This window comes from Corylus avellana, chromosome ca5 (genome assembly GCF_901000735.1).
Source record: "Corylus avellana chromosome ca5, CavTom2PMs-1.0".
NCBI classification, from domain to species: Eukaryota; Viridiplantae; Streptophyta; class Magnoliopsida; order Fagales; family Betulaceae; genus Corylus; species Corylus avellana.
In genome coordinates, this window is record NC_081545.1 from 7,632,207 (window position 1) to 7,646,014 (window position 13,808).

Sequence of the window (13,808 nt, forward strand, 5' to 3'; positions counted from 1 at the left end):
TTCGGTGAAAATTATATCATCTACTTTCACCCTTAACACCTCACCGAAAAAAACAAACAAAACAATCATCTCACCGTGATTTGGGCTTCCTCGGAAAAGTTGGGGAAAAAATAATTTTCAACACAAGCTAATTAACTGATATTTTGAAGGGCATATTAGTCCGTTGACTCTGTTCAACACAGGCAACCAAGAAGCGATACATGTATTTTTCAGGATTCTTTCTCTCTAGCAAAAATTCTTTGCAACCATGGATACCAAGAAGAATTCATGGCTCATGCTTTCTCTTCTCTTCCTCGGCTTGTCTGTCAACAACCATCTTTCCCTTGGAGCTGACACCATCTCCGCCAACGAATATATCACCGCTCACCAAACCATTGTCTCTGCAAATGGGAACTTTGTACTGGGTTTCTTCAAACCAGGTAACGCTTCTAAATACTACATAGGAATATGGAACAGTATGAGTAAATTCCCAACCCAACAAACCATAGTTTGGGTGGCAAACAGAGATAATGCAGTCTTTGATAGAAGTTCTTCTGTATTAAGAATTTCCGATGGTAATTTGGTTCTTCTCTTCAATGATATCCAAATTCCAGTTTGGTCCACAAATTTAAACTCTACCACTTCAAGTCATGTAGAAGCCGTTCTTCTAGATGAAGGAAATCTTGTTCTGAGAGATGGATCTACTTCATCAAAATATTTATGGCAAAGTTTTGATCACCCAACTCATACATGGCTTCCTGGTAGTAAGCTTGGATTCAACAAAATTACCAATGAAAACCAACGCCTCATTTCATGGAAGAATGAGGAGGATCCTGCACCAGGACTCTTCTCTCTTGAGCTACAGCCAAATACCAGTTCGTATATTATTCTGTGGAATAGGTCCATTCAGTATTGGACTAGTGGAGCTTGGGATGGGAAGATTTTTAGCTTAGTTCCTGAAATGAGGGCCAATTATATCTACAACTTCAGTTATGTTAACAACACAAATGAGAGTTATTTCACCTATTCTCTTTACAATCCTTCCATCATTTCTCGATTCGTGATGGATGTTTCTGGGCAGATTAAGCAACTGGCCTGGTTAAACACTACCAATCAGTGGAATTTGTTTTGGTCTCAACCGAAAACACAATGCGAGGTTTCTCCTTTTTGCGGGGCATTTGGTAGCTGCAACGGAAAATCCTTGCCTTCTTGTAGCTGTTTGAGAGGTTTTGTGCAGAAGTCGCAGAGCGACTGGAGTTTGTCAGATTTTTCTGGTGGATGCATGAGGAGAACTGCTTTACAGTGTGAGAATACCAGTCTTACTAATAGGCAGCCGGACAGGTTCTTTCCAATGCCCAGCATGGCATTATCTGTACAACCACAATCTGTTGGGGTTGGAAATGCTGCAGAATGTGAATCCATCTGCTTGAATAACTGCTCTTGCACTGCTTATGCTTATGAAATCAATCATTGTTCAATTTGGGTTGGAGATCTCTTGAATCTGCAACAACTCACTGGAGATGATCCTAATGGGAGAACTCTATATCTCAAACTTGCAGCTTCTGAGTTTCCTAGTAAAAAGAATTATAAGTGGATAATTGTTGGTGCTGTTGTGGGTTCAGTTGCAGGGGTAGCCGTTCTGCGGGTAGCAGTGCTGCTAGGCCTTTTAGTGGCTGTAATCCTTAGAAGAAGGAACAGAGCTGTTGGAACAGGGGAAATAGTAGAGGGTTCATTGGTGGCATTTGGGTACAGAGACTTGCGAAATGCGACTAAGAATTTCTCGGACAAGTTGGGAGGAGGAGGATTTGGCTCCGTTTTCAAAGGGACGTTATCCGATTCAACACTCATAGCAGTCAAGAAACTTGAAAGCATCAGCCAAGGAGAGAAGCAATTCCGCGCAGAAGTCAGAACAATCGGGACAGTCAACCATGTAAATCTTATTCGGCTTCGTGGATTCTGCTCACAAGGTACTAGAAAGTTGCTGGTCTATGAGTATATGTCAAATGGCTCTTTAGAGTCTCATCTTTTCCATGAAAAGTTTTTGGACTGGAAAACAAGATACCAGATTGCAATAGGAACAGCTAGAGGATTGGCTTATCTCCATGAGAAGTGCAGAGAGTGCATCATACACTGTGACATAAAACCAGAAAACATTCTTCTAGATGCTTATTTATGTCCAAAAGTGGCAGATTTTGGCCTGGCAAAGCTTGTTGGGCGAGAGTTCAGCCGAGTCCTGACAACCATGAGAGGCACAAGAGGTTATCTTGCTCCGGAGTGGATTTCAGGGATGCCCATTACGGCCAAAGCCGATGTTTACAGCTATGGAATGATGCTTTTCGAATTTGTATCGGGAAGGAGAAACTCTGAGGCATATACGGATGGCAAAACTAATTTCTTCCCAACTGGAGCTGCAAGCCTCATAGCTGAAGGGGGCGATGTCCTTAGCCTGTTAGATCCCAGGCTGGAGGGAAACGCTGATATAGAAGAGCTCACAAGTGTTTGTAAAGTTGCTTGTTGGTGCATCCAAGATGATGATACTAACAGGCCGCCGATGGGTCAGGTAGTTCAAATGCTTGAGGGAGTTTTAGATGTGAACCTGGCCCCGATTCCAAATTCTCTCCAAGTACTGTTTGCTGACAACCAGGAGCACATAGATTTCTACACCGAGTCACAGTCAAGCCAAAGTTCATAGGCACAGAGCAATTCTTCAACTGCTTCCTCTGAGTCGAGGAGTGGCATGTCATCAACGAGTTCAAAGTCTTGAGAGCAATCAAGTGAAGACATCTTGAGCTCTCAGATATGTTTGGTAAAGAACACGTTTCCTCATTTTTGTTCTTTCTAATTTGTGTCCTAAGAACTGTTATATGTGGCTTATATTTTTCTGGTAGGAGTGATTGTGTATTCCATGGAAGCATTGCTTCAAAATATCAAATAATGCAATTGGCTATGGCTAGTACTGGTGTTGTTAATAGCGGATATTCAGTTTATCATCCGATCATCTCTATTACTCTGTTAATTATTATGGTTCCCGCTAGCAAATTAATGGAGGACAGCATGTTTATTATAGGGTTTGTGTTCAGAATTCTGGAAAATATTAGGGAATTTAGGGTGTCAATAGGGTAAGGAAAGAGATTTGGTTTGGAGGGGAAACAAGGAAGGGAAATCAAGTCCCTCAATGGCTATTCTGGGCTGTGAACTGTAAATCAGGAAGTGTGGCATTTATGGTTTTGTGAGCTTGGAGGCTAATAAAAGGTGTACTGCATATTTGAAAGAATTCAATTTTGTTGTGGAATACCATGCGAGTACGATAACAATTAACAAAGCAGAGCTGATGCAATGACCTGGAAGACACATTTACATCTTTCTTCGGGTTTGAACGTTTCTAAACCTACGATTTTAGCTAATCACTTTTCAAAACTTGTATCCAACCATTTATCTAAATTTCTTCTATATTTAATTAAAATAATCGTTTTTGAAAATGTTTCATTCAAACAAAAATCAGACGAATTACTGCAAATCGCAAATTAGACGAAATTGCAAATCGAACATCAAACGAAATCGGATGAAATCACAAATTGCAAATTGAAAATCAGACGAAAATTATCTACAAATCGCCAAAATTCCCCTTTCATCTACGAATCGCAAATCGCCCTACTCTTCACTCAACAAGTCTCTCTCTCGTCACTGAACCATATATAAAATCGCGTTTGTCATCATCATATAAACAATTCCTCATATAAACAATTAGTGGAGCTCTCACTCTTACAAATAATATAAGGTTTGAATAATTTTTGACTGATTAATTTTATTCCATAGGAATACAGTATTTTAGATTTGATTGTAAATTTGTAATATTCTACTTTTTAGATTATCAGATTTAAGTACATTCAAATATTTGAATTCAGCGAAGACCTGAAACTCGCTGGAGTTAATGGACCGTTGGCGACAGTGATTGAAGATGGATCTTTAATAACAAAGGGTTAAAAGAGAGCTAACTATGAACTAAAACAATAGTCAACTATGGGCTAAAATAAAAAACCAAGTGTTAGCTAAAATGAGGCCAACTATGAGCCACAAATGAGGCCAACAAAGGGCCTTAAATGAGCCTGGGTCCAAAAGTTGCGCCTAGTTGAGTAACTGGACAAGACACGGTTTGCCAAAGAGATGGGAGTCAAGGCGGGTGGAGATTGTGTCAAGAAAGGATGCCCGAGAAGACGCCAGAGATTGTTTGAAGTTGACTCTCTTTGATTTTTCTTCGTGCGCTGCTAATCTCGAAAATATCTCTTAATGGAATGAGGAAGAGCATATAATATGACTCAGTACGGAAGGAGAACAATAGAAAATATATAAAAATAATAATAATAATAATAACAGAAAAATAAGATAAACTGTTTACAGAGTCTCACCGATCAACAATGAGGTTTTGGTAGAGTCTCACCACCAAGAAGATGAGAGCAATCATGCCTCCAAGAAAACATCATTTGTTCAGTAATCATAATCTAATCTTCTTAGGATACAAAGAACATTAAATAGATCCTGAGAAACCCTAATCCTAAATTGATTGACTTTTGAGCCAAACCCATTATTAAATTATAAACTAACTCCAACCCACTATGGGTCAAACCCATTATTAAATTACAAAAATACAAACTCTTAAAATATAAAAAAACGTAATTAATCAATAAAATCTAAATAAAACTAAAGATTAATTTATTTTTTTCTCATCTGGCGTGCATCATAATATATTTCTAGCTGATCTGGAGAAGCATGGGAACGATGATTGATTGGAAATGAATTTCAAAGAAGTTTTTGACCACCAAGACCCCTACCCAGGTTGCTAGTCATGTGTATTTTTTTTTCGCCTTTTGCTACGATATAAGTGAAATCGGAGAGAAACGATGAGAGAGAAAAAAAAAATTAAAAATTTACAGGATCGAAAACGGGTGTTAGCTCTAATACCATGAAAAAAAAATACAATACAAAAATAATAAAATACACATGAATATCCTCTCACTACAAAAATTAAGCAAAATAGGGATGTTTGCAAGATGACATTTTTCGCCCAAAAAACATTTCTATTTAATTAGGGATGTTTGAATTGTGATATTTTGTATATATTGTGTTTACTCCATGTGAGTTAGTGGGTTATTAGCAAGTTGGTGGGTTATGTACCTATGGTCGTATCTCTTAGTAACTATTGAGAGGCTGGCCAATAGGGCTATTGGATAGCCACAAAAGGATCTAATGAAGACAAAGATAGTCCCACAGGTGAAGATGTTTGGACCCAAGTCCCTGGGGAAACCATAGAGATGTCCTGAATGCAAGATAAGAGATTGGCCCGGCAACATCAATTGACTGAATCGGATGTACAAAGGGCAATTCACATTCTAGATAGTGATGCAGCAACATCCCTAACACTCAACCCGTTTTTTCGGTAAAGAAACTTTCTTGAGAAGCGATGCAAAACAGACTTAAAAAAGGGTTATGTTTCAATTGCAATAAACGATTTATGCCCCGAATGTCGTGCACCTAAACTATTTTTCATTGAGAATGACCAACCCATGGGAGGTCGTGGCGACCAAAGGAGAGGCAGAGCAACAAGTATGAACCTTGAGGACAAGGTTCCAGCTGAAGGGGCGGCGAATGATAGGCAAATGGGTGGAAGTTAAGTTGCAATGTAATGTTAGTGGGGTATTAGAGTTAGTAAACCCCTTTGGTATGGTTGTACAAACGGTTGTGGTAGTGGTTATTCCCTTTTCACCGCAACTGCTTTAGTGATAATTATTTTGAAGTAATCGCAGCCCCACCTGCTAGGTCAATTAGCTGTTAATCGCAACTTGCGATTATGTGATTATTGAAGACAATTATCAACCGCTAACTTCTTTTCAAATAATGGGTCTTTTGAGCCTCTTTTAGCGTTTTAGACCTCTTTTTAAGGCCTATTTTAGACTTCTTTAGGCCGGCCACCATATAATAAAATGAGTAATGGCTATTTCCAAGGCAAAGAAGATGTGCTTTGTAATAACTCGATCTATTATCATTTAAGGTAAACTTCACAAAGAACCCTTGAATTACCACGCGAATTAAAAAGGCTCCCTTCTCAATTTCACCCCATGAACTTTCAATTTGATGCAATTGACCCCTCCGTTAATTTTTGTTGTTAAGCCTTGACAGAAACCACTAAAAAGACCACATTACCCTTTAATTTTTTATTTCTATTTTTTAATTTTCAATTTGAAATTAAGGATAAATTTATAAATTTATAAAAGTTTTAGGGGTATGAAAGTCATTACATCATCACTTTAACGTCCAAAAATTGATGGAGGGAGTAGATTGCATCAAATTGAAAGTTCAAGGAGGGGGTGAAATTGAAAAGTTTTAAAATTTAAGGGGTTTTTTCAAATCGTGTGGTAATTTAAGGGTCCTTTGTGAAGTTTCCCCTATCATTGAAGGCTCTATGCCATACAAAATCGATCCAAATTAGTAGAATGGGAAAACAAACATTACAAATTTAAACAACCAGAACGACTAATACTGTTTGGGCAGTCTTAGCAATCAAAGAAACACCGTACCTCCAAAGTTGAAGAGAGAGTAGTCGAGAGTGGACTTAGGAGCCTTGGGAGAGCCGGAGTGACTAAGAGGTGGGAGCTTGAGTGACTTTGCATGCGTAGAGAGTGTGAGCTCTGAGAGTCTAAATGTAGAGTGTGAAAGGTGAATGAGAAAACTGAAAAAAGAAAGTAGTAAGAAGAGCCTCAAACCCTATACCAAGACGACATTATTATTAATTATATAATATAGATTACAAATTGGTTACAGGTTGTTAATTGCTTTTTTCTAACCTAAGCTAGCTGCAACTTGTCTAGTCGATTATGCAGTTAGCAGTTATTAGCCGCCCCGCTTGTACACCCCTACGTTTTGAGAGCAGGCCTTCCTTGGGTATTAAACCAGACCACCTTAAATGCACCTGAAGCCACACCCACTAGCAAAGGAGCCTACAAGCTGGTTGTACGTCATCTATGTTAGGTTTACTAAGCTTGAGCTAATCTAGGGCGACCAGACCTAACTCGATTAGGTTAGCTAGACCAAATTTATCATGACTGATCAGATATAGGGGGCACAAAAAGAAGCAACATCCACAATATCCTAGTTCTTGCTACTTGAATTACTAGCATTCTAATACAACCAGAAAATGACGGAAGCGTGAGCTAAGAGAGTGAGCGCCACATAATTAAATTAAGTGATCCTCGAATCTCTTCCCGCAATTGAGTGTGCATGAGAAATTCTATAAAAAGGAGAGGGGTTGGATCATTGAGAGCGACGCCCATTCTCCTTATCAAATACACTCTCTTTGCTTGATTTACTTCTCAAAGTCATTCCCTGACATAGGCATTAGAGTGACCCACCTTGGACCACCAGCAGGTCACTCTGACATTTTTTTTTCCCTACCTTGCAGACATTGTCAATATAGTGCTATGTGTGCGACCAATTGACCTCTTCAGCTAGGATCACCAGCGGATCACTCTGACATTTCTCTTTTCCCTACTTTGTTGTAGGCATTGTTGCTTCAAGGCTTGGTGTCTGACTCACATCAATTAAGACTACCGGTGGGTCACTTTGACCATCCTCTATTTCTTACTTTACAGGCATTGTTGATCCAGGTTTCCGTGTGAGACCAACTAACCTCTTCGTGACATACATTTTTAAAAACGCATATAAAATTAATAGGTATTTGTAAAAACATATTATTTTAATAGAATAAATTGAATGAATTTCTTTCCCTCCACTGTGAGGTATAACTTCGTTCGGCGAAAATTTTATCATCTACTTTCACCCTTAACACCTCACCCAAAAAAAAACAAACAAAACAATCATCTCACCGTGATTTGGGCTTCCTCGGAAAAGTTGGGGAAAAAATAATTTTCAACACAAGCTAATTAACTGATATTTTGAAGGGCGTATTAGTCCGTTGACTCTGTTCAACACAGGCAACCAAGAAGCGATACAGGTATTTTCCAGGATTCTTTCTCTCTAGCAAAAATTCTTTGCAACCATGGATACCAAGAAGAATCCATGGCTCATGCTTTCTCTTCTCTTCCTCGGCTTGTCTGTCAACAACCATCTCTGCCAACGAATATATCACCGCTCACCAAACCATTGTCTCTGCAAATGGGAACTTTGTACTGGGTTTCTTCAAACCAGGTAACGCTTCTAAATACTACATAGGAATGTGGAACAGTATGAGTAAATTCCCAACCCAACAAACCATAGTTTGGGTGGCAAACAGAGATAATCCAGTCGTCGATAGAAGTTTTTCTGTATTAAGAATCTCCGATGGTAATTTGGTTCTTCTCTTCAATGATATCCAAATTCCAGTTTGGTCCACAAATTTAAACTCCACCACTTCAAGTCATGTAGAAGCCGTTCTTCTAGATGAAGGAAATCTTGTTCTGAGAGATGGGTCTAATTCATCAAAATATTTATGGCAAAGTTTTGATCACCCAACTCATACATGGCTTCCTGGTAGTAAGCTTGGATTCAACAAAATTACCAATGAAAACCAACGCCTCATTTCATGGAAGAATGAGGAGGATCCTGCACCAGGACTCTTCTCTCTTGAGCTACAGCCAAATACCAGTTCGTATTTTATTCTGTGGAATAGGTCCATTCAGTATTGGACTAGTGGAGCTTGGGATGGGAAGATTTTTAGCTTAGTTCCTGAAATGACCTCGAATTATATCTACAACTTCCGTTATGTTAACTATACAAATGAGAGTTATTTCACCTACTCTGTTTACTATCCTTCCACCATTTCTCGATTCATAATGGATGTTTCTGGGCAGATTAAGCAACTGACCTGGTTAAACACTACCAATCAGTGGAATTTGTTTTGGTCTCAACCGAAAGCACAATGTGAGGTTTATCCTTTTTGCGGGGCATTCGGTAGCTGCAACGGAAAATCCTTGCCTTTTTGTAGCTGTTTGAGAGGTTTTGTTCAGAAGTCGCAGAGCGACTGGAATTTGTCAGATTTTTCTGGTGGATGCATTTGGAGAACTGCTTTACTGTGTGAGAATACCAGTCTTACTAATAGGCAGCCGGACAGTTTCTTTCCAATGCCCAGCATGGCATTACCTGTACAACCACAATCTGTTGGGGTTGGAAATGCTGCAGAATGTGAATCCACCTGCTTGAATAACTGCTCTTGCACTGCTTATGCTTATGAAATCAATCATTGTTCAATTTGGGTTGGAGATCTCTTGAATCTGCAACAACTCACTGGAGATGATCCTTATGGGAGAACTCTATATCTCAAACTTGCAGCTTCTGAGTTTCCTAGTAAAAAGAATTATAAGTGGATAATTGTTGGTGCTGCTGTGGGTTCAGTTGCAGGGGTAGCCGTTCTGCGGGTAGCTGTGCTGCTAGGCCTTTTAGTGGTTGTAATCCTTAGAAGAAGGAACAGAGCTGTTGGAACAGGGGAAATAGTAGAGGATTCATTGGTGGCATTTGGGTACAGAGACTTGCGAAATGCGACCAAGAATTTCTCGGACAAGTTGGGAGGAGGAGGCTTTGGTTCTGTTTTCAAAGGGATGTTATCCGATTCAACAGTCATAGCAGTCAAGAAACTTGAAAGCATCAGCCAAGGAGAGAAGCAATTCCGCACAGAAGTCAGAACAATCGGGACAGTCAACCATGTAAATCTTGTTCGGCTTCGTGGGTTCTGCTCACAAGGTACTAGAAAGTTGCTGGTCTATGAGTATATGCCAAATGGCTCTTTAGAGTCTCATCTTTTCCATGAAAAGTTTTTGGATTGGAAAACAAGATACCAGATTGCTATAGGAACAGCTAGAGGGTTGGCTTATCTCCATGAGAAATGCAGAGAGTGCATCATACACTGTGACTTAAGACCAGAAAACATTCTTCTTGGTGCTAATTTATGTCCGAAAGTGGCAGATTTTGGCCTGGCAAAGCTTGTGGGGCGAGAGTTCAGCCGAGTCCTGACAACCATGAGAGGCACAAGAGGTTATCTTGCTCCGGAGTGGATTTCAGGGATGCCCATTACGGCCAAGGCCGATGTTTACAGTTATGGAATGATGCTTTACGAATTTGTCTCGGGAAGGAGAAACTCTGAGCCATACGCGGAAGGCAAAACTAGTTTCTTCCCAACTCGGGCTGCAAGCCTCATAGGTGAAGGGGGCAATGTCCTTAGCCTATTAGATCCCAGGCTAAAGGGAAACGCTGATGTAGAAGAGCTCACAAGAGTTTGTAAAGTTGCTTGTTGGTGCGTCCAAGATGATGATACTAACAGGCCGCCGATGGGTCAGGTAGTTCAAATTCTTGAGGGAGTTTTAGATGTGAACTTGGCTCCGATTCCAAATTCTCTCCAAGTGTTTGCTGACAACCAGGAGCACATAGTTTTCTACACCGAGTCACCCTCAAGCCAAAGTTCACAGGCACTTAGCTGACAATCAGGAGCACATAGTTTTCTTCACTGAGTAATCCTCAAGCCAAAGTTCATAGGCACAGAGCAATGATTCAACTGTTTCCTCTCAGTTGAAGAGTGGCATGTCCTCAACGAGTTCAAAGTCTTGAGAGCAATCAAATGAAGATATCTTGAGCTCTTATATGTTTGGTAAAGAGTGCATTTTCTCATTCTTGTTCTTTCTCATTTGTGTCCTAATAACTGTTATATATAGATAATATTTTTCCGGTAGGAGTGTTTGTTTATTGCATGGAAGCATTGCTTCAAAATCTCCAAATAATGCAATTGGCTATGGCTACTGGTGTAGCTATTAGCGGTTATTCAGTTTATCATCTGATCATCCCTAGTGCTTTACTAATTGTTATGCTTCATACTAGCAAATTATTGTAGGACCGCATGTTTATTATACGGTTTGTGGTAGGAACCGCTGGAAAATATTAGGGAATTTTGGGTTTCAAATAGGGTAAGGAAAGAGATTTGGTTTGGACTTTGGAGGGGAAACAAGGAAGAGAAATGAAGTCCCTCAATGGCTGTGAAGAGTAAATCAGGAAGTGGGGCATGTATGGTTTTGTGAGCTTGGAGACTAATAAAAGGTGCATTGAATATTTGAAAGAATTCAATTTTTTTTCTAAAATACACATTTACAACATTCTTTGGCAGTACATGTACAGGTTGTAGGCTTTGAACATTTGAAGAATGAGTATGTTTCTGATTAAGATTTTGGAAATTTTGCACATGACAAGACCATGGTGTAATTTTTTTTTTTTTTTTTTTTTTTTTTGTAACAAACCGGCATCCATTAAACTAGAAACATGTTATAGGACAGACATGAAGCTAATAAAAGCTTAGACATAAAGCTAAAAACAAGCTTGGACAGATTAACCCAATCCAGACAGACCACTAGCACCTCTAAGTAGATGAAAATGGATAAATTCTGCGAATGCAGCCCGAGAAAATCATTGTCGTGGCGCAATCTGATGGATACTACCATCGGGAGTACGAATATCCCTATCAAACATCTAAACAGGCTTCCTAAGAAGCAATGGAGGTTTAAATGAAATCTAACAGTGAAAAAAAAAAAAAAAGTTTCCTTCACAGACAGTAAGTCTGAAGCCCAACCGGTTATGATTAACAAAAATTGAATCCAAATAGACCACTAGTACCTCAAACCAAAAAGAAAAAAAAGATCCACTTCACAGACAAAGAGTTTGAAGCCCAACCGGATCGGGTTAAATAGTTAGCTACACAACAACAAACCAGAAATAAAATACAAGACTGGAAACAGTAAAAAAATCTAAGTCCAGGCGGAGGCGGAGGTGTAGTCGCGGAAAACCTGCCTGCATGTGAGGAGCACGGGCCGGCGATATTTGCCAGCGAGACAACAGGGAACGCCAGAAGAGGTTGGCAGCTAGGTGGAGTGGTGGAGCAAGCCTGCACGCGCCGCAGAGGGCGCTCCACGCGACGATGCGTGTGGTACACGCGCTGGAGAGTAAGATCTACTCTCAGGCGCGAGGAGGTCTAATGGAGGCACGACGGATGGCGGCTGAAAGCTGAGAGCCCCAGGATCCCGGTGGAGTGGCTTCCTGAAATTTACAAATATGATTTTGAAAAAATCAAAACATCAAAAAGTTGGCGGATCCAAGGTTGAGGACGGTGGAATGAAGTTGCAACCGGGCTGCTGACGGTGGAGAATGGCCTGGTGATGGTTTTGGACAAAGATAGGACCTTTAAGGAGGTGGATAGGACATCTGAAGAAGCGGATAGAACCTCCGAAGAGGCAGATAACACCCCTAAAGTGGCGGCAAAAAAGGGAGAGGGAGGGAGGAAAGGAGAAGAAAGATGGGAGGAGGGAGACATGACTCCCTCCCTGTGACGTCCCACATCGCTTGGATATAGAGATGAGGATGTGCTTTAATGTATACTACACACTTAATGACAACAACGCGTTTTAAAGCCGTGATGGTCATGATCCTATCAGAAGTCCGCAGTTAAGCATGCTTCTGCTGGAGTAGTACCAGGATGAGTGACCTCCTAGGAAGTCTGATTCGAGTGAAGCCAAAAACAGACAATATTTTGCGTCATTAGGGTGGGATGTTACACTCCCCACTTGCTGGCCAAAGATAGTAGGGGATATGGTTTATGGAGGAGAGAGAACAGAGCTTTCTGGAAGAATTCTGGAGTATGGACGACCATGGTGTAATTGAAATCTACATTTTCTAGTTTAATTAACCACTTTGTAAAACCTACATTCAATCATTTATCTCAATTTCTTCTATATTTTATTAAAACAATCGTTTTAAAAAAAAATTATTTACACAAAAATCCGATGAATAACGCAAATAAGGTGAAATCACAAATTGTAAATGGAAAATCAGATGAAATTGAAAATCAAACTAAAATTAGGCTCCGTTTACTTCAACCACAAATATTACAATATTTTGGCCAAAGAATTACCATCCAAGTTAATTAGTATCTTACTACATATCGATAATACGCAAATTCTAATTTCTATGGTTTTTGAAGAAGTTGTCCAACCAAAACTTTCTAAGCTTAGCATTCTTTGCTAGAAATCATTTTGCAACCTTCTCATCTCCCATCAAATAATCGAATGCAGATGCGAGCATAAACTCATCATATCAATGGTCATTCGAAGCAAACCAGCAACATACTCATTCGAAGCAAACCAGCAACACAAGTCTTGTACTTTAAGTCAACTGATAAAATGTTTACACAGGACAAGAATCAGCTCAAGTATAACGTTGGTGCCATTCAGTGAAGACAGAAAGGAAGAGATATATTCACAACTGGCAAAAGAACAGTTGCAGAGAAAGAGGCAAATTCCCAGTCAAAAGACAAACCACAACATCTCTCTTATACATTAGTCACATACAACTTTACTGAGCAAACATTGAGCAAAAAAAAATTAGAGGCAAATGCCAACGACAAGCTCCCTTACCCACGCAATAGGCCCAATCCCCATAGAAATTAAAGAAGGCAACAAATGCATGTATAAACGGCAACAATGCTGAGAACATGAATACCATGCATATACAATCTCAACAACAACAATTCCACAGCTGAAAAACTACAATAATATTTTAGGAGAGATGTTCCTGTTACAGACTAAATCATAAAAAAAAAAAAAAAAAAAAAAGGAAACAGAAAAGAAAGGAATATGATCCATGGTGGGATCAAATCGCCTTGCAACCAATAATTTCCTCCAGTTGATTGCTTGATCTCAATCCACTAAAGAGTCTAGTTTTAGGAGATCCCAACATGGAGTTAATGGGGGGAGTTAAAGCATAATCTGGATTAAGGGAGATATGACACAAAAATTATTCTATTTTCACTT

The 13,808-nt window shown here is 39.7% G+C and overlaps 2 protein-coding genes across 2 annotated transcripts; both read left to right on the plus strand.

The window, feature by feature from the left end:
• The first annotated feature begins 228 nt into the window (after nucleotides 1–228).
• On the plus strand, nucleotides 229–2,930 carry LOC132182551 (G-type lectin S-receptor-like serine/threonine-protein kinase At2g19130). Its single transcript, XM_059595831.1, has one exon. It carries the CDS (start codon nucleotides 248–250, stop codon nucleotides 2,669–2,671), a length of 2,424 nt encoding a protein of 807 aa, XP_059451814.1. The 5' UTR covers nucleotides 229–247; the 3' UTR covers nucleotides 2,672–2,930.
• Nucleotides 2,931–5,529: 2,599 nt separating this feature from the next.
• On the plus strand, nucleotides 5,530–10,689 carry LOC132181700 (G-type lectin S-receptor-like serine/threonine-protein kinase At2g19130). The gene is made up of 4 exons (XM_059594940.1): nucleotides 5,530–5,580; nucleotides 7,533–7,637; nucleotides 7,965–10,427; nucleotides 10,495–10,689. The coding sequence occupies exons 1-4, from the start codon at nucleotides 5,530–5,532 to the stop codon at nucleotides 10,564–10,566; spliced, it is 2,691 nt and encodes an 896-aa protein (XP_059450923.1). The 3' UTR covers nucleotides 10,567–10,689.
• Nucleotides 10,690–13,808: the final 3,119 nt, after the last annotated feature.